Raw genomic sequence first — 21,813 nt, 5'->3', positions numbered from 1 at the left:
TAAAGCCTAGAAGGTTGAAGGCATGCCCGCCAATGGTGGAGGAGAAAAGGATCTGGAGGATTCTCAAGTGACCAGAGTTATAGGAACACAGAATTCTAGGACTAGAGAAGATCACAGATATAGGGCGGGGACAAGGCTATGAAGGGATTTAAACATGAGGATAGAATTTTAAATTTGGAGGTGTTGGGAACGTAGGTCAGTAATCACAGGGGTGATGGGAGAGTGGGATTTGGTGTGAGATAGGGTGAGGGCAGCAGAGTTTTGGATGAGCTGAAGTTTATGGCGGGTGGAGGATGGGAGGCTAGCTAGGGGAGCATTGGATTAGTCGAGTTTGGAGGTGACAAAAATATGGACAATGGTTTCAGCAGGAGATGGGCTGAGGCAGGAGCCGAGGCAAGTGATGTTATGTCAGTGGAAGTCGGTGGTAGATGGAGAGGTTATGACATTGGAAACTCAGCTCGGGATCAAAATGGGTTGGGCTGGTTCACCTTCAAACAGTAGCCAGGGAGGGGATGGGATCGGTGGCGAGTTTTTAGAAGGGGACGGTAATGTATTATCACATGGTTTGTCACACAGTTTAGTATGAGCATGCTCAGTTCGCTCTGGCCTAGTAAACAAGCACCTTGACTAGCAACTCACTGTGTCTCTGTCCTTCATTTGTTCTACCCACATATATTACATTTTTGGCGACAAGAATGACCGAGCTTGCGAAGCATTCAGTTCTTACATTGAGTGGATGGAGATGTTTTTTAGGGCCGATAACATTATTGAGACCGAAGGTGCAGCGGAGAAAGTTCAAGCTCGAAATAAAGTAATTTGTGAATGGAAGAAAGCAATTTTTTTACCGGAGATCAGGCCAGAACATTGACAAACCTACTCGTGCCAGGGAAAGCGAAGGATGTGTCGTTTAAAGACACTGTCGAGAAATTTGAAGACAATTTTGATCCAAGGCCATTGGAAATAGCAGAGAGCTATAAGTTTGGTACCAGAAACCAAAAACAAAGTGAAACCATCAGTGAGTACATTATAGCTCTTAAAAACCTTTGCATTGTAACTTAGGCACATTTTTGGATCGTGCGTTGCGAGATAAGTTTGTGTGTGGACTGGTGGATAAGCGCACACAATCCAAGTTACTGAACACTCCAAACCTAACGTTTGACATGGCATGCAAAATTGTCCTACCTATGGAGATGGTGTCTAAGAATGCTAGGGAGCTCCGTCCAACTCAAGTGACTAGTGCAGCCGAGGCCTACAGTCACAAGTCACAAGTCACCGCCAAACCTAAAGTTGTGAGGTCAAGTTAAAAGCATGTTGGTGAGTGTAGTGTATGTGCCTTTAAGTCAGAACTACTTTTACAGCTCCTGTATACTGTAGTACCGGCAGTGACCACACCGGTATATAAGCTTTGCGCATGCCTCTGTACCCCAGTCTAGAGATTACCCTCCTCCAGTAAAGACCTGTTATTTGTTAATGTACAGCATCCGTGTGATTATTTATCAATTGAACCACGGATCCAACAGTGGCGACGAGTGTCGATTCGAATCTACCTGCAACATAAAAATTTTTTTTTAAATAGTCGAGGCCAGGAACATGGGCGCAACCACGAGCAACCGCCCAGCAGTCAGGCAGAGATCCAACTTCGCAGGGGAGGCTGTGGAGAGCCGGGCTTGGTTCCCCAGCCACAATGAGCAGTAAGAGACCGACGACAGGTCCAGTGCAGACCCTTCCCGAGCAGCGGCAGCTGGAGCCGACCGACAGCAGAGAGAGAGCCGAGCAGCGGTGACGGGGTAAGACAGAGGGTGAAGAGCGCAGGGCGCAGCCGGGGGTTGAACACCGAGCGGCGTCGAGGAAAAAAAAAACTAAAACAAACCGGAGAGAGAGAGAGGGTAAGAAACAGCCGGGTTCTAGACTGAGTGGCGTCAAAAAATATCAAAAGAAGAACGCGCAGAGCACAGCCAGGGATCACGGGCTGAACAGGGTCCGCGGGGCGAAGAAAGGGGAGACGCCATTGAGCCGCGGAGAAGCAGGAAGAGCGCGGGAGGCGCCATTGAGCCGCGGAGAAGCAGGGAGAGCGTGGGAGACTCCATTGAGCCGCGGAGAAGCAGGGAGAGCGCGGGAGACGCCATTGAGCCGCGGAGAAGAAGGAAGAGCACGGGAGACGCCATTTTGAGAAGCCGCAGTGGAGAAGAAGGGCGAGCGCGGGAAGGAAGGAAAGCGCGGGAGACGCCATTTTGTGCCAGCGGAGAAGAAGGGGAAGCACGGGAGGCGCCATTGGTGATAGTTAACGCACAACCAAGGATGCCGAAGAGTGGCAGTATCTCTACATTCGACAATGAAGTCGAAGATTGGGTGACATATGTGGAACGTATTGAGGTGTACTGCAGGGCGAATGAAGTGCCAGATGCTAATAAAGCACTGGTTCTGTTCAATTCCATGGGTGCAAAAACCTATGGGCTACTGTGAAATCTAATAACCCGAGAGAAGCCGGTAAACAAGAATTTTGAAAGCATAGTAGAAATCCTACAGGACCACTTAAACCCCACACCGCTGCTGATAGCAGAACGATTTAAGTTCCATAAAAGGAACCAACACAAAGACAAAAGCAATGCTGAGTACCTAACGGAACTGTGCAAGCTATCGAAATACTGCCAGTTTGGAGCGGGACTAGCAGACACGTTAAGGGACAAGTTTGTGTGTGGGCTACAAAGTGAAGGAACCCAGAAACGGCTTCTATCAGAAAAGGACCTTATGCTGGACAAAGCTTTCAGTATGGCAGTATCACACGAAGCAGCCGCAAGGGGCGCTGCAGAGATACAACGGAGACCGCAAGAATATGGCACCAATGAAATGACCTATGGAACAGGGAAGTGCTATCGCTGCGGCAGAACAACACATGACCAGAAAGATTGTTGGTTCAAGGACCAAGTGTGCAGGCAGTGTGGAAAAGCAGGACACATAGCAAGAGTCTGCAGGTCTGGGAAGAAAACCAACAGTAAGAAATCTCCACAGGAGAAGTACAAAAAGGTACACCAGGTGATGGACAGTGGTTCAGACGAACAGAAAAGTGACACAGACTCCGGAAGCAAGGAGCTGGGTTGTCTGAAACTACATAATGTAACCAAAATGGAGGATCACCAGACTATCTGGGCTACACTCAAGATAGACAGAGTCCAATACACAGGGTCCGCTCTAACAGTCATAAATCAAAGAGACTACAAGCGGCTATTTTCACACATACCCTTGAAAGCTACAGAGATTGTCTTGAAGACGTATACGGGGCAAAAAGTCTACCCCAAAGGAAAAATAAGGGTGAAAGTGACATATAAAGGGCAGGAAATACCTGAAATGGATATATATGTATTGCCAAATGGAGGACCACCACTGCTAGGACGTGAATGGATCCGGAAGATACAATTAGATTGGCATTCCATACAGGCACTGAAGGTTGAGGCCAAAAAGGATGACGACGTCACACCTGGACGACTGTCAAAAATGCTAACTGATGCAAAAGAAGTGTTCCAGGAGGGACTAGGAACACTAAAACGAATAACAGCAACGATTAAAATAGAGGAAAATGCAAGCCCAAAGTTTCTGAAGGCCAGACCAGTGCCTTATGCGATCAGACCAGCTGTTGAAGCAGAGCTGGAAGGGTTGGAACGTTCAGGAATACTGTCCAAAGTGGACTGGAGCGAGTGGGCTACACCCATCGTTCCTGTAATGAAGAGGTCATTGAGTAATACGCCTGGGGAACCAAAGAAGGTCCGCATCTGTGGGGATTTTAAGGTGACAGTGAACCCAGTCCTTCACACGGTGTAATATCCGCTTCCACGAATTGAGGATATTTTTGCCTCGCTATCTGAAGGTAAACGCTTCACCAAAATTGATCTAGCCCAGGCGTACTTGCAAATGGAGGTGGAAGAAGCTTCGAAACATTACCTTACGATCAACACTCATAAAGGTCTCTATCAATACAACCGGCTGGTGTTTGGTGTAGCCTCGGCTCCGGCTATCTGGCAAAGGGCGATGGATCAGGTCCTGCAAGGGATTCCAGGGACCCAGTGTTATTTGGACGACATCTTGGTCACAGGCGAAAATGACGGTGATCACCTCGCCAACTTGGAGAAGGTGCTCACCAGATTAAAGGAGTATGGGCTACGAGCTAATCGCCACAAGTGCGAGTTTTTCCAGAAACAGATCTCGTATTGTGGCCACGTCATCGATGAAGAGGGGTTACATAAGTCCCCTGACAAGATTGAGGCAGTAGTCAAGGCTCCAGCACCGGAAATTGTGTCAGAACTGAGGTCGTTCCTCAGGCTGGTAAACTATTACCACAAGTTCTTACCAAATTTGTCTACGGTATTACACCTGCTGAAACACCCTACTGCAAACAGGGGTACCATGGAAGTGGGATGACGAACGTAGACGAGCTTTCCAGAAGTGTAAAGAATTGATCACATCAGAAGAGGTGTTGGCCCATTTCAACCCAGCACTACCAATTCGTTTGGCATGTGATGCATCACCCTACGGCATTGGAGCGGTGCTGTCGCACAAATTCCCTGACGGGTTGGAGAGGCCAGTTGCCTTTGCGTCTCGGTCACTAACCTCAGCCGAGCGCAACTACGCCCAGATTGACAGGGAGGCCCTCAGCCTAGTATGGGGAGTAAAAAAATTCAACCACTATCTGCATGGGCAGAAGTTCACCTTGCTGACTGACCACCAACCACTTGTCTCCATCTTTAATCCTAAGAAGGGCGTGCCAGTAATGACTGCACAGCGGTTACAAAGATGGTCCCTGTTTTTAGGGGCGAATCAATATGATATAGAATATAAAGGCACGAAACAGCATGGGAACGCTGATGGGCTATCGCACCTGCCACTGCCTACGGTGGAGGAAGCACCAGCAGTGGACCCTATCGAGATATTCTATTCGTCGATAATTGAACAATTGCCAGTAACAAACGCGGATATAGAGAAGGAGACCCGCAATGATCCGACGCGGTCACGGGTATATGAATTGACGGTGAGGGGGTGGCCAACACATGGCGACTCACTGTTGCCAGCATTCTCATCCAGAAGAGAACAGCTGTCAGTATGCCAGGGGACAGTGATGTGTGGATCCAGAGTGGTGATTCCACCCAAGTTAAGGGAGAGAGTGCTAAAGGAGCTACATGAAGGTCATCTGGGGGGAGTGAAAATGAAAAGCCTTGCTAGGGCTTATGTGTGGTGGCCGGGAATCGATCAACAAATCGAAGACCTAACTAAGAGCTGCTTAGGATGCCAGAAGGTCCAAAATGCACCACCACATGTTTCTCTACACCCATGGGAGTGGCCCTCCTCTCCATGGCAACGGGTGCACATTGATTTCGCTGGTCCATTCATGGACTCAATGTTCTTAATAGCAGTGGATGCTCATTCAAAGTGGCCTGAGGTGATAAAGATGTCTTCAACCACTACAGAGAAAACGATTGCAGTCCTACGGACCATATTTGCCAGAAACGGGTTGCCAGAGCAGATTTGCTCTGATAATGGACCACAGTTTGTGTCCGACAAGTTCCAAAAATTCATGAAAAGGAATGGGGTAAGGCATTACACATCCGCCCCGTATCATCCAGCCACAAATGGATTGGCTGAGAGGTTCGTACAAACCTTTAAGAAGGCGATAAAGGCCATGTGCGACGAGGAAATTCCACTACAGCATAAGATGGACAATTTCTTATTAGCCTACCGAAACGCGACACATGCAGTTACCAACCAGACCCCGGCCATGATGTTCTTTAACCGAAGGTTGAGATCTCGTCTGGACTTGCTCAGACCAAATGTGCGAAGAAATGTTGAGGACAAACAATTCTAGCACATCAATGAGAAGCCGACAAGGAGCTTCAATGTAGGGCAACCAGTCTTGGCCCGTGACTATCGAACAGAGAAGTGGCAACCCGGAATGATATGTACAAGGCAGGGGCCATTAATGTACACAGTGGATGTCGGGGAGAACATTGTGAGGCGCCACGTCGATCAGATCTTAGCGTCACAGGAACGCGTCAACCCCATGTGTCGAGTACCTGGGGATGAACCCGACATACCGGTAGCATCTACTTCAGACCCAGTAGCAGTGGAACCCGATGAACTACCCAATGAAAAGGGGTCAGAATCGCCTCTGCACCAAGAGCAAGAACCTCTGGAAAGGCGCTATCCTGAAAGGGTCAGGAAGCCGCCCCAAAGACTGAATCTATAACTGGACTTTTGTTATTGAATGTACATGTAAAAATGTTAATTGTTATTTGAATATTAGGGGGTATTATTAATCTAAAAGGGGAGGAATTGTAGTGTATGTGCCTTTAAGTCAGAACTACTTTTACAGCTCCTGTATACTGTAGTACCGGCAGTGACCACACCAGTATATAAGCTTTGCGCATGCCTCTGTACCCCCAGTCTAGAGATTACCCTCCTCCAGTAAAGACCTGTTATTTGTTAATGTACAGCATCCGTGTGATTATTTATCAATTGAACCACGGATCCAACAGTGAGAGTAGTTCAGTGAATTGTTATTGCAGCAATGGAAATCACTCACCACAGTCCTGCCAATACAGAAATGCAAAGAGTTTTCACTGCCAGAAGCAAGGCCATCTTTCAACAGCTTCAGAGCTAGATCAATGGTAGGAAGTAAGAACCATTCTAGTGGCAATGCAAAGCAGCGACAACAAAGGGAGGAATTCACAATATTGAAGTGAACACACCTGATGTTGGAGAACAAGGCATCTACAGTATCTATGCCACTAGCGGCAACATCAGCAGTCGTGAGAAAGACTTCTGTACAAAACTTTTGATCAACAAGTAATATATTGATGTGTACATCAACATGACGGCAGACTGCTCTATCATGAGTAAGGACACATATGAGAGCAAGTTTAATCAAATACCACTTACAAAGAGTACCGTAGCGTTAAAAACCTACTCCGGAGAAATCCTAGAGACATGTGGACAAATGTCTCAACACAATGGCCAGTCAGTAAAGCTGCCTATTATTGTAGCGAGCTACAACAACAGACCAACCCTCATGGGCAAAGACTGGTTGAGAAAGTTAAAACTAGACTGGAAAAACATCTTCAGTGTAGATGCTTCAAAGAAGTGACTCGACACAATGCTGAACAAGTATGAAAGCATGTTCACAGACAGTTAAGAGGATATCACTGGGTATGACCCGCATATCTGCATCAAGTACATTGCGAAGCCTGTCTATTGTAAGTCAAGGCTGGTCCCCTATGCATTGAAAAGTCAGGTGGAGGAAGAGCTAGCGAAGCTGAGAGAACGGAGTGCTAGTAAAAACTGACAAAAGTAAATGAGCTACGCAGGTTGTGGTAGTGCCCAAAGCAGACAAAACTGTACGCTTGTGTGGTGACTACAAAGTTACTATCAACCAAGCAGTTGACGATGAGCAGTACCCGTTACCTACATCACAAGATTTGTATGCAGCACTCTTTGGGTCAAAGGTTTTCTCCAAGATTGACCTGTCGCACACTTACACTCAACTGAATGTTGACAAAGAGAGTCAACAGTATTTCACCATCAACACGCACAAGGGACTATATTCATACACCAAGCTACCGTATGGTGTAAAGACCTCCACCAAAATCTTCCAGGCTATGATGGATAAGATTTTTCAAGGAATTCCAAATTGCTTATGCAATCAAGACGATGTGCTGATTGCAACAAGCAGCGAGGAAGAAAATCTAGAAGTGTTAGATATAGCACTTCAAAGGTTGAATGCACACAATGTAAAATTGAAAAGGAGCAAATGTGCTTTTGTGCAGCCTGAGGTTGTGTGCCTAGGTCTGAAAGTTGATGCAAATGGCTTGCAACTAGTGAAGGAAAAGGTTGATGCTGTCATCAATGCTCCAAAGCCACAGAATGTGTCCGAGTTAAGATCTTTCCTTGGAATGGTCCAGTGCTATGCACATATCGTATGAGTTAGCGACCATGTTAGCTCCATTGCACGAGCTCCTCAAGAAGGATGTCCAGTGGAAGTGGATGAAAATGCAACAGGAAGCTTACAATGCTTGTAGGAGTCTCTCTAGCGATGCTCTCTTGTGCACTAAGATACAGAGCGTGAGCTTAAGTTAGCGTGTGATGCATCCAGTTATGGTGTGGAAGCTGTCATAAGCGACGTAATGGAAGACAGCCAAGAGAAACCAATCACGTTCGCATCGCGAACCCTCACAAAGAGCGAAAGAAACTACGCGCAAATTGAAAAGGAAGCACACGCCATAGCGTTTGGAATCAAGAAATGACAACAGTTCCTTATCGGCAGAAAGTTTACCCTGATAACCGATCACAAACTGCTCCTAGCAATATTGGAGCCCAAACCTGCCATCTCTGCAATGGCCGCATCAAGAATGCAACTTTGGGCAGTGTTGTTGTCACAATATGGCTACACGATTGAATATCACACTTCAAAGCAAAATGCAATCGCAGATGCATGGTCCAGATTGCCACATGAGGATTCGTGTTGGGAGTGAAGATACTATTTTCATGCTAGGTGCAGTTGACAAAGACTTTCCTGTGATTGCAACTGAGATTGCGGATGAGACTCAGAAGGACTCAGTACTGAAAACACCTTGAATGATGGACTGATCAGTGTATGGACACAGAATTGAAACCATTCCAGAACCATCGTACTGAATTGTCTTGTGAGCAAGGTTGTAGCAAGTGGGGAAACAGAGTGGTGGTACCTACTTCTTTGAGAGATAGAATTCTTGCCGAACTTCATACTGAACACCCAGGGATCGTCAGTATGAAATCAATTGCAAGAAGCTTTATTTACTAGCATGGATTGGACAGTGATCTTGACTCACTTGTCAGCAAATGCAACGTTTGCAGAAACAAATGACCCAAAATTCCACTACAACCCTGGTCATGGCAAAGTAAACCTTTTCAGAGAGTACATGTAGACTTCTGTGAGAAAGCAAATGATTATTTCCTGGTACTTGTAGATAGTCACTCAAAGTGGATTGAAGTGAAACACATGGGTTCAAATAGTACAACTGACCATACCATAGATGAGTTGAGGTCTATCTTTGCATGCCATGGCTTACCTGAAGAGCTTTTTGCTGACAATGGCCCTCAGTTACATTCTGCTCTATTCCAAGAGTTCATGGAATGGAACGGTATCAAACACACTCTCGTTCCATCATATCATCTAGCTTCAACGGAGTAGCCTAAAGGTCAGTCAGAATAGTAAAAGAAGCTCTCAAAAAGCAAGTGCTGCAGGGTTGTTTGGGACTCAGCACGAAGCAACTTTTGGCAAATTTCTTGCTCAAGTACAGAACTACTCCACACACTACAACTAGATATACCCCAGCAGAACTATTGATGAAAGAGGAGATTGAGAACACGATTGAGTCTTGTACAACCAAATTTGGCCTCAAGAGTTGAACAGAAACAGTTGAGTCAGAAACGTATTTATGACCAGAATCAGAAAGAACGCAGTTTCAAACAAAACGAGTGTGTTCATGTTCTCAGTCCCCCTGGCAAGTCGAGTTCACACAATTGGGATGTAGGAACCATAGTAGAGGTTGGTGGAACCAAGAGATATTTGGTAGAAATTGGTGACAACATCCAAAGTGTTCATGTAGATCAAATGATCTCTGCTAGAGCTGGACCAAGACGTGATCTTGAACCACTTGATCATGAACTCATCCATGAGTTTGACTCAGTTCAGACTTCAGTAACTGAAGTACTGGGTTCAAACAAGTCTGAGATAGAAACAGGATCATCTTTGAGTTCGGAACCAAAACAAAACAGCCCAAAAATTGGTTCAACACCAAAAACTTCAGTAAGGAGATCAGGAAGGCTCCCCCAACCTGTTAAAAAGCTGGATTTGTAGTTTATTTAAAAGAAAAAAAAGCCAGGAGTATTTGATATATGGTACATGTAATGCTGGGAATGGTGGGACCCTAGTTTGGTTGTATTTGAGAGAGGAATACCTACTTTTTTTTTAAAAAGGGGAAAGTGGTGTAATGTAGTATCACATGGTTTGTCACATGGTTTAGTGTGAGCATGCTCAGTTCGCTCTGGCCTAGTAAAGCAAGCTCATGGACTAGCAACTCATCCCATCTTTGTCCTTCATTTGTTCTACCCACATATATTACAGGGACTGAAGTGGATGGCTTCGGTCTTCCCAATGTTTAACAGGAGGAAATTGCAGCTCATCTAGAACTGGATGTCAACACAGAGGCAGTGGATGTGTTGCGAGATGTGGTGGAGAGGTAAGACTGGGTGTCGACAGTGTACATGTGGAATCTGACTCTAAAAAATCAAAAACAAGAAATCATATCATAAGAGGAAATTCCAATCTCTATCTTATTTTTTAAAAAAGTGTTTGTGCTCATCAAAGTGAGGGACATTACTGCTGAAAAATGGGCACCCAGTGACAGCAACAAGCACTGCCAGGGCAGGTATAATGGGGTAGAGTTTCAACTTTGAGCGCAGTCAGCAATCTGGGCGCAAACTGTGCTCGAAATTGCGCCGGTTTTCCAAGGTGAAGTTATGGTTCAAGTTTCCGCTCCAACTCATTTGCCTAGCCACAAACGTAAAATCTTCCATGAACCAGTGCAATCGAGCAGCATTTTAGAACCGAATTGTTTTTTTCCCCCCCTTGCATTAAAAATATATTCCTTGATCCAAGACTGGTAACCTGGTGCATTTTTATTAATATAGCTGAAAATGGGTTTATCACAAAAAAATATGCATTTTTAACCTATGAGTAACCTGATTTTAAATAACTGAAAATGACTTGAACAAACTGTATAGAGCCATTTATTAGTTTAATTGGTGTACACTAGTCAGTTTTTTTTAATTAAAGTGAGCTTGCTGTGTGCAAATTGGTTGCTGCGTTTCCTACATTACATGTGACTACACTTCAAAAGTATTTAATTGGCTGTAAAGCGCTTTGGGACGTCCTGAAGCCATGAAAGGTGCTATATAAATGAAAGTCTTTCTTTCTTCATTTCTTAATCTGAAGAGCCTCCTCGAAGGGTCGTAAACGGGCGCAATAGGCGGAAACTGGCCATGGTGATTAATTCGATCTTGGCGCGCGGGCCAGTTGTGTGGGCAGGGCTAGCCTCCAACGCGATGTTTTTTAAACCAGCATAAAAGATCGCGGAAAGTCAATTTGCGCAGGACATAACTTGCGCTTGAAATGCCTCAATCTTTTACGTCAGGCGAAAACCAGTGCAACCTAGCGGAAGCTCTACCCCAACATGTATATCATGTTGTGATGCAGAGCAATGCTCACTCTATCCATCTCAACAATCCATTTCAGCCTCAATGCCAGAAATGCAGCCCCTACTACACCAGTGTGACCATTTTCTAAATTTCCCCATGTTTTTTTTCCTGAGTAACGACCAATTTAGTGCCAACTAATGCCAAATTAAGCATAACTTTGTGTTGTGGGCTCCTTGAGACAGCCCAAACTCATAAACATTGGTATTTTACAGGCTGTTCTTACAGCCAGCAGACAGAAGAGATTGGTCTGGACTTAAACCATTTCCTATTGGTGAAAGCCGAGTGTCTAACCCACTACACTACCCAGTGCCCACAAAAGTTTTTAACCTAGAATATTTATTAAATAGAAAAGGCATCACTCATAAATCAAGACGTATAAAATATTTTTTGACAGTTGTTCAATAGGTAACATTTTTGCATATTTGCTCAAATGCAGTTGGGCTATTTGCAAAATGTTAGCAGAAAAATGTAACAATTTTCAGATAAATTGCAACAAAATTGCAGAAGGCCACATCTTAATACTTCAGCAAAAGCATTGTGAGAGCGGGTCACAGAGCAACATATTGCTGCCAAATGTCCCGCTCGGATTGGGGAGAGGAGTAGTCCATTATAGTGGAGGATGAAAATGCTTATACAACTGAAATCACTTAGCCCTTGATTCACTAACATTTACCACAAAATCTTCAGTTTGTGGGGAATGTGAGACAGTCATTCTTTTTGCACGTCACTTGCAAAGTGACAGAATGACAGTTATATTAAACCTGAAACTGAAAGCTTGGTGTTATGGAATATCTAAGCAACTATTCATTCTACTGTCGAATTTTCATCACCTGCTAAAAATACACTTTATAGGTGTTCAAAAGTAAGCCAGATTTGTGTGTCATTGGCAACCCTGGGGCCTCTTGTTAGGAAAGAGACCAGACAGCTTGGGATGAGAATTTTCCTGTCATCTGATCCGACAGCACTTTCCCCAGCAAAGTAAGGCCTGGCACAGGCTGTTACATAAGAACATAAGAAATAAGAGCAGGAATAGGCCACTTGGCCCCTCAAGCCTGCTCCGCCTTTCAATAAGATCATGGCTGATCTAGGGTTCAAAGCCACTTTCCAGCCCGCTCCCCATAACCCTTCATTCCCTTACCTTGCAAAAATCTGTCTATCTCCACCTTAAATGTATTTAATGACCCAGCCTCCACAGCTCTCTGGGGCAGAGAATTCCACAAATTTACGACCCTCCGAGAGAAGAAGTTCCTCCTCATCTCAGTTCTAAAAGGGCGACCCTTTATTCTGAGACTGTGCCCCCGAGTTCTAGATTTCCCCATGAGGGGAAACATCCTCTCTGCATCTACCCTGTTGAGCCTCCTCAGTATCTTACATGTTTCAATAAGATCACTTCTCATTCTTATAAATTCCAATGAGTATAGGCCCAGCCTGCTCAACCTTTCCTCATAAGTCAAACCCCTCATCTCTGGAATTAACCTAGTGAATCGTCTCTGAACTGCCTCCAATGCAAGTGTATCCTTCCTTAAATAAGGAGACCAAAACTGTACGCAGTACTCAAGGTGTGGTCTCACCAATACCCTGTACAGTTGTAGCAGGACTTCCCTGCTTTTATACTCCAACTGCTTTGAAATAACAGCCAACATTCCATTTGCCTTTTTGATTACTTGCTATACCTGCATGCTAACTTTGTGTTTCATGCACAAGGACCCCCAGTTCCCTCTGAGCTGTAGCATTTTGTAATCTCTCTCCATTTAAATAATAGTTTGCTTTTTTATTTTTCCTGCCAAAGTGGATAACCTCGCACTTTCCCACATTATACTCCATCTGTCAAATGTTTGCCCACTCACCTAGCCTGTCTATATCCCTTTGCAGATTCTTTGGGTTAGATTTTCGTGGAGCCGTCAGGCGGGGTTTCAGGCGTGTGGGGGGGAAAAATCCCGAATTTGGGGGTCCCGACACCATCCCGCCTAAAACCCCGCCCCACGTAAGTTTCAGGTGCGGCGGGTACCCGCCCCACACTGGGACCCGCGAAACCAGGTGGGAAGGGATTAGTGCCAATTAACTGCCTGTTAACAGGTAGTTAACAGGCAGTTTTTAGCCTAATCCCTATTTTGAGGGGTTTCATGTGGGATTCCCGACGGCTCCAAACCACGCCAGGTTAGAGCAGGCGGGCCGTTGGGTTGAAGGAGTTGGAGGGGTCGCGATGTCGGTGCTCAGGTGAGTGATGGGTGCATGAGTGTAAAGGTAAGTGTGTTTGGTGTGTCTAAAGTGTGTAAAGAACTTTTACTTACCTGTACTTACCTTTACAGCCTTTCTTCCTGTAGCCGTCAGGACTGCATCACGCAGCCGGAACTTAAAGCTGAACGGCTGCGATCTGTCAAAAGTGACAGCCTTCAGCTTTGAGTGTTGGTGAGAGTTCTAACTGAGTCTGTGCAGAATGACTCAGCTTAGAACTCAGACTGTCAGTGTTTGACAGCTTCAAACAGCTGTGAAACACTGATATTTCATCTGTCAAGAACTCTTGACAGATGAAATTGCAGTCTGTGACGTCACCTGTTGCCGGGTGGCCCTTAATTGGCCTGCTGAGCCCGCTGGGCGGGCTCAACAAGGTCAATCAAGGGAAAATCGTGCGGATTGGCCGGACGTCGAAGTAGGCGGGTCAAAAACCCGAAAGGGAATGTCCCACCTTCTTTCCGACAGGTTCGGGAAAATCTACCACTTTGAGTCCTCTGCATAACTTGCTTTCCCGCCCATCTTTGTTCTACCATTTAAAATACTTTTATTCAGATCAAACAAGAATTTTTTTTAATCTGGTCTATGAATAGGCTTACAAACATTCCTGTAATTCATATGAGTCTCCTGGCTCTGTGATTGTGCTCTTAAGCTCCTGATTGTTACATTATTATTTACAGAATTCCCCTCGAGTGCCAGACTCCCTAAATTAGTTGGAGGAAACGCCATTGAAAATAGCAAGGCCTGCTGAAAACATTAATTAAAGGGCCAGTGATTTGCTCTAATTAAACTTTGAGATAAGATTTAAACCTCAAAGAGTCATATCATGACCTTATCAACTAATAGTAATGCTCGTGACATCTCACACAGGAACTTTTGTGAATTTAATTCCATCCATTTTTCTGTGAAAACCATAAATCAGTGATCTTGTTCCTGGAGTATTATTTTGTGAGGTTTTGGCTCTGGTGTTTAGCACCCAGCCCAGTTCTAACAAAGATTAAACATTTCCCATTTAAGAGATCAAAATGAGCTACACAGAAACAGAGACGTTATTCACAATCTGATGAAATAGAATGGTGGAGGTAATAAAGAAATTATCAATTATAGATCATGTTGTGAGATTAGAGACTTCACTGAAATCCTCCAGTCTGTAAAGTGAACAAGTGACCTTGATGTGAAGGTTTCTCTAGCTTACATTATCTACGGCATCTCACAGATTGGTCAGAAGGATGTGTGTTTCTATGGTTCAGGATGTACATATTGCTATGTCTTCCATAATAGAATGTTTTTATTACTAACTAAATGTTTTCTTCACACAAGTGGTAGTGTGAAATAAATCACGTGTGAAATGACGTTTTTTTTGCACTCCATTGTCAGCTAACAATAAATAGAATAAAGCACACACTATTACAAATGGCCACAATGGAGATACAGATGCACCAGTGTGCTGTGCCATGGAGTGGGGGATGAGGCGCGGGGGGTGTGGGGTGGGGGGGGGGGGAGAAGCAGATTCATGCCAATGATCCTTCACACAGTGGGTTTGTGTTTTTTGGGTAAGTGTTGGGGAGAAAGACAGAGGAAAATTGAACATGATTAGGGCAAGTGGTCGACGACCTTTCATCAGAACTCAGATAAAGTCTCCTGGTCCAAAGTTCTTGGGGCCCTACTCAGCCGCCTGAAAGGTAGACAGGCATTTGCCCACCAGTCTGTTACAGCCCTCACCCTATACAAAATCCCAGATGTTGGGTCATTACAGGGTGGCTGTGCGATTTCCAGCATTACTGGGACATACTCCCTGGCTGGGGACCAGAAATTCCAGAAGGGAATCTTGCCACTACTTTAATAACTTTTGTCAGTAGAGGTGCAGTCAATAGTGCAAGGATGTTATTACAAAAAATCCACTTTACAATGTATTTGAGTTAGCACAATCATTTAGTGATTTGTTTCCTCCAGTGACTCTTGAGGTATGGTTCCATGAATACAAATAACTCCGCAGTACCTCACCCAGATGACCATTCCTCATATGTGAGCCTAGACAGTGAGTGTAGAGGGCAGCACAGTGGAACTCTGTACAATCCTTACTTGATGTCGACACACAACCACTTTTCATGGAGATCGCTGGATAGTATCCAGGAGTGGGAGCTGTGGTATATTTTCCCTTCCTTTAGCAAGTCAGAACAATGCCAATTTTGAGTCTGTGTGTTAACATGGATTAATCAGGACTGATTTCCAACAAATTTAGGAGGATGGGCACAAATGCTTTAATGTTCCATCAATGCTAACACACCAAATTATTAAATCACAATTTGCATGAGTATTATCTCTAATGCACACAGGAATTGCACCAACATTAATTATTATAGGCTATGAAACAGCTTTAACAAGGAACAAAACTTTTTCGGTGGACCAACCTTCCTCGCAGCTTTCTCCTTGATAGCCAGGAATACAGATGCAAATTCCTGCGACACATGTGCCATGGCCATGGCAGGTTGGATCAATACACTGATCTCCTGGTACATCACACTCTTGTCCCTTCCATTCATTGTGGCATAAGCAATGACCTTTCTCATACTGACCATTTGCACTGCAGAGGACAGGGCAGGAGTCTGAAAATGGGTAAAAATAATACATCAGTACCAACAGAGGCCTTCTAAGCTCACACGTGCATGTTTCACATTTTCTCCATTACATAAGCGGTTTTCTGAATGTTAACTATTGTAAGTAGTGCTGAATGATCCATTTTATTCAGGATAAGGCTAATATTCCTTTAGCATAGGATCATTACGGACACTGTCTCCATAATGATCCTATAAGAATGAAGAATGCATGCCATAGTGACTCACCAGAGTGTTATCACAGGCCTTGTATCTGGCAATGTTGAAGTGGGTCAAAGATGTCAACATTCTTTCTCATACTTTTTCTAATTTTCTCCCCTCATTTATGAAAGAACATGGCTCCTTGCCGGTTTACAGTTCCTGTAGAACTGGCCACCCTCCAATGATCTCATCCAAATAACTATTATTCAATAAGCTTACGCACTGACTTTCTGAGACCAATTGTAAAACTCTGGATGAGATCAACTAACTCAACACAGACCTGGGATCAAACCTAGGACCGGCCTGGTCTATATGACTGAGCTACTCTCTGCCTTAACTAACTGAGCTCTTGGGAAGTCTAGTTCTAAACATTTTACACTCTCTGTTTATGTTGACTAATGAATGAGGAAAACTGAACACATTGCCTAACCCTAAAAAGAGAAGGCAGATCACAGGGCTCACTACAAGACCATCCATTAGTTCAAAATCCAAACTACAAGAGGAGCATGAAATTGAATATATTCACTTAAATTGAATGTATTCACTTTGAGACACATCTCTTTGGTACCTGAAGCTAATCACTTAGGAACCAAATTTGGTTCCATGCCAACAGTTTGCTCACCTCAGCGAAACAAGGACAATAATGTACAATTAAGAAAGTTCTCTGGAGTGAAGTACTTTTCTGTCCCCTAAGAATGAACACTGAACCAAAATCTAAATTCAAAGTGATCTCAGTTGAGCAGTTTGAGGTTAAACACTGAATAAATGAATTAGACCCAAAGGTACATCTTGTACTTGGGTTGGAATCCCTTGCTTTTAATAAAATAAGATGGTACGCATGTAGAGAGACAAAGGGTGTGATTTTATGGGTGTTCCTTTAGGATCTTTAGTGGAGGAATTTGCTCATGCAATGTACTGTAGTGTATAAGAACACGCAACTATCTTCTGAACATCCCTGTTACACCTTATGTTTGTGAAGTTCATGGAACCAATCAGCGCAGATCCACAATTATCACAGTCTAGCAGCCTAGCAATCACCTCAAGTTATGCTCAATAAACAGCCCTAAGAGAATAGAATGAGCCAGTTGTGAAGAAAATTGCAACTTGTAACCTTCACAATGACGGGGAAAGCAAATCTACTCACAAGAGAAGACCCTCAAGTCTCCTGCTACCTTTTAACACAGTTCAGTAACTGCTTCCCTGGTGAACTTAAAATCTTCCTTCTTCTGATATGAGATCTTGGCCCTGTAGACCTTTCTTTCATATGACTTTCTCCTGAGACCCCTGCACCTGTGTGCCTGAACTTTGTGTTTATCTTCTCCTGATCTGAAAGATTGATATCAGCCACAATATGCGCACAAGTCATGCTGCTGCCATCCTCTTGCAACTATTTTATTCTGTTACCACAAGCACTGAGCTGGATGTAAAAACCAACATGCACACTGGTACTTTATACAATCTGAAAATGTAACGTGGCCTGCTTTGATTGGATCCACTGATCTGTTCACTTAAGATGCTTAATTATTATCTTTGCAGTAGTTTCTGACCACTCTAAGCCTCGGTCAAAAAACTGATAACCACCATCCAAAATAGATGATTGATTTGATGTGTGTAGCAGTCATGTTTCTGGGTGTTATTAGACGATTGAAGTATCAGCAACACCTAGAAATTCAACCCTGAATGTCTCTCTTCACATATATACTCTAATTTTTAGTATTTTCGTTCAAGTTTCTGCACCATCATGGCACGATTCCTGGTGTTATGATCAGATCTCCACATTCTACACCAATGCAGCCAATTCAGTGTATGTAGCCTTAGTAATGTGCATTTTTTTTTTGTTTAAGGGTTGGGAGCGATACTGGCAAAACACGTTGCCGGCTCTAGTTGCCTTGACATATTATTCTCTAACCTCTCTTCAAATTGATATAGTTGCAGTGTGGTTTGATAAATAATGACTGCATTGTACAATACATTCATGTTAGCTCAACAACTTGCCACAGCTGGCTTTACCTCGTGCACAGTCAGGCCCAAGAAATCCTGGAAAACAGTGACAGTGGCCAGAGGTACATTCTCCATTCCCATTGCAATTGGTAGAACATTCATCCATTGATTCTACAAGCAATGATAGCATCGAGTAAATGTTTCATTCCTTATTCCATTAGAAACAAGATTTAACAGTGATAAATAGATTTGAATAACATTTACCTAACTGTGGTATGTGCCTGATGCCATAATGCCCCAACAAGAGTGTACATTTAATCTGGGCTGAGCAATACAAATTTTCAAAAGGGTTCATTCTCTGGACTTCTCTGCCCAGGACTGGTGATATGTCACATTTTTGAACACAACAATTTCCTTCTGTACCATCTCTTCCCAAGCCACACAAATTTTATTTCCCAGAAAGAAAAGGTAGCCCACCCACCTTCTGATGATCTTTCACTCTTCTTGTTTCTTCTCCTTTCCTATCCTCTACTCCTTTACAGCTATCAGAATCTAGACACTACAGGTAACTCACTAGAGCATTGTTAGATGCAAATGATACGGCAACATTTCAGTTAAAATATATGAGTTTCTAAAAGGACATAAAAGAGGGGATGCAGCTCTATTTGTTAATGAGTACTTAAATCATCTCAAGGAGAGATTATATATTTTTTTGGTCTGCAGGGTAGAGCTGAAGCAATTTAGATGTACAGGAAACTTTGAGTTATCTGGAGGCGAACCGTCCGGCAAGCTGGAGCCACCGGCAAAAATCAGGAGCCGTTTTTTATTCTTTTAGTTTCTTTTCTTTGCTTTTTTGAACAGTCAAGCTGTGCAAGGTCTGTAGCTAAGCAACAGCTTCAGCTAGAGACGCTACAGAGACGCTTGCCGACTGTTTAGAGGCTGTTGCTAAGCAACAGGGTTTGTTGATTCATACGGAGATGAAAATCTCCGTATGTGTCAACATTAGCTCTGGAGTGTACGGCAGTTTGGAGGGAACGGCAGCAGCTCGGTCCTGTTGGTGCCAGATAGAACAAAGTTTCCTGTAGTTTGATCAAGCTATTAGTCTAAAATTGGCCATTTGTATCTATTACAGGCCTTCAGGTTAAGCGACCCATTAGGTTTAGACAACCAGTGAACAAATTAAAAATGCAACAGAATTAGGTAGTGTTTGTGTTATGAGGGATTTAATTTCCCAGGTATTCAGTGATCATATATATAACAGCTCAGAGATCTTTTGTTTGCAGCTGGCACTTAGGCTTTCATGAGCTTTAGTATCAGGTGTGGTCATTTATTTTGTCCTGAATTCCCTTTACTGGCATTGGAGTGTTGGGCACCAGGACTCCTTCATGCCAGGAGGAAAAGGGGATCAGCGGAAAGATGCATGATGGTTAGGCTACCGGGAGATGCTCCGAGCCCTCCTGCCTGCATTTGCACCCCAACATTTGCAGAGATAGGTAGCAAACCTCACTAGGACAGACATTGTTGGTGGAGCCTCTTCTCCTCAACGATGGCTGGGCCAGCAGACCTCATGGCGGCAACATATTGAGAAATGAATGGCTGTCTAACCAGAATGCTGGAAGGCTCTTCAGAAGCCTCCCAATCACAGCATGACATGCTTTATGTGGTATTGCATGAAAAAAGGCATATCAGGGTGATCAGAAACCAGCGTTGTCCATTTGGCCTCACCTGCCAAGAAGCCACTAACCATTTCTGAAGGCCTTGGCAAACCCACTTGGGAATGATTGTGGTAATCTGCCTTCGAGTCTGAAACTTCAGAGGGGAAGATACAGAGTGCGACCATCTGCTGCAAGGATATGAGCGGCCACCATGTAGCATAGAGCTTGCATGTGTGCAGGTACAGTAATGGGATGGTGTAGTATAGTGACCAGAGGAAAACCCTCCTTGCAAGTATCTGATGCAGTGTCAACTATGAAAAAGGAAGCCAAGTGCTGGGGTAGGCTGTCCTTTCCCTTCATCCTGGCCTGCCACTTCTTAATTCCATCCCCTTTCATTCTTGGCAAAGGTTACTGATGGTAAGAGATCCCTTTTAAATGCTCTCCATAAACTTCCTAAGTTTTTGATTTGATGGACTAATTGGTTCTTTTCCTGTTCTTATTCATATGCTCTTAATACAGCTAATTATTAAAGAGAATTTCACTAATTTTGCATTCCTAATTCCTTGTTTTCTTATTCCCAACACAAAGTCTGTTACAACCTTCAGGTATGAGAATAGCCAGGTATGTCAAAGGGTCTGCACAGGTTTCTAACTGCAATACTGCTCCAGAAAAAAAAGGGAGATACAAGATCAATGTTGGAGGAAGAAAATCACCAACAGTTAGGCTGGACATTTGCTACCAATGTAAATCCAAATTGTAAGCATCAATGCCTATGTGCTATTCAGTCTAAGTCGCTTTATAGAACTTATTAATAGCAGATCTTTGTTCAAATACTTTATCACATGTCAGTGGCTTACAAAATTTTGTACTTTAAGAACCCCCCTGCCAATATTGATACATTCCCAAGGATCTTTTGCAAATATTAACATGCTTCCAGGGACTCCCTCCAAATATGTGTTAGCATTTGCGTAGGGTTCCCATGAGTGTTTCAATATTTGCAAATACTGATGCACTCCTAGGAAATCTCTAAGTACCGATACACTGCCTAAGGGCCCCCTAGCAAATACTGACATGCTTCCAAAGACTCCCTGCAAATATTCACACATTCCCAGGCACCCCATGCACATATTGATGTACATCCAGAGACCCAAAGCAAATATTGAAACACTTGAGTCGATTTTAACCCTACCAGCCAGGGAGAAACTGGGCTGTAGGGAGTTAAAATGCGATTTACACGCCGATGTCCGCCTGAATCCCACTGACTACAAGCCAGCGGGGTCCTTCTTTAAATATACAAATCAGGGTCTGATGATGTCATCGGGCCCTAAACTCAATTTGAACTCAAACGTAAATGGGGAATCCACTGCGAGTTTCCTTCCAGATAAGTTCAACTGAGAAGGGGATTGGAGGCAAAAAAGGCCATTTAAGGCAAGTTTTTAAACTTTCCTTTGCAGGGCCAGGAGAAGTGTCCAGGCTCCACAAGGAATGTTTGGGCCTCCTTTGCCCTGAACTAACCTCACCCCCACCTACCACTTCCATACCGCAAGAACTGTCTCGCACACAGAGCCCTAATCAGCACAGTTACCTGAGTGCTGGCAGGCAGCCAAGGCCAGCGCAAATATCCATAGGCTGGCAGCAGCTTCCCACCCACTTCCTGCCCAGGACAAGCAGGAAATTGGTTGGCGGCTGGTGATAATGAGGCCCGGTGGTTAAAATCACCATGACCTCATTCTGCTGTGGGTGCGCGGGAATCTAACTGAAACCAACGATATCCTGCCGGAAACCTGTTGGCAGTTAACATTCCACTAGAATCAAGGGGATCTTATGAAAATATTGATACATTCTGAGGAACTCCCTGCAACAACTAAAAACATTCCCGAGCCTCCCCT

General features: G+C 44.1%; 1 protein-coding gene across 5 annotated transcripts in view; it reads right to left on the bottom strand.

The window, feature by feature from the left end:
* The window catches only part of tenm1 (teneurin transmembrane protein 1), a 1,268,320-nt gene that overhangs the window by 262,974 nt on the left and 983,533 nt on the right, over positions 1–21,813 (bottom strand). For 4 of the 5 annotated variants that reach the window (XM_085999260.1, XM_085999249.1, XM_085999268.1 and 1 more), the window contains exons 9-10: positions 18,339–18,440; positions 15,924–16,118 (exon numbers count right to left, since the gene is read on the bottom strand). In XM_085999260.1, the coding sequence (XP_085855386.1) occupies positions 15,924–16,118; positions 18,339–18,440 (297 nt within the window). The remainder of the gene's footprint in view (positions 1–15,923; positions 16,119–18,338; positions 18,441–21,813) is intronic. The other variant, XM_085999278.1, reaches the window with a different exon arrangement.

This window comes from Somniosus microcephalus, chromosome 1, assembly GCF_052327205.1.
Source record: "Somniosus microcephalus isolate GS21.2 chromosome 1, FLI_Smic_1.0, whole genome shotgun sequence".
Classification (NCBI taxonomy): Eukaryota; Metazoa; Chordata; class Chondrichthyes; order Squaliformes; family Somniosidae; genus Somniosus; species Somniosus microcephalus.
This window is presented reverse-complemented; position numbering and strand designations above follow the sequence as displayed.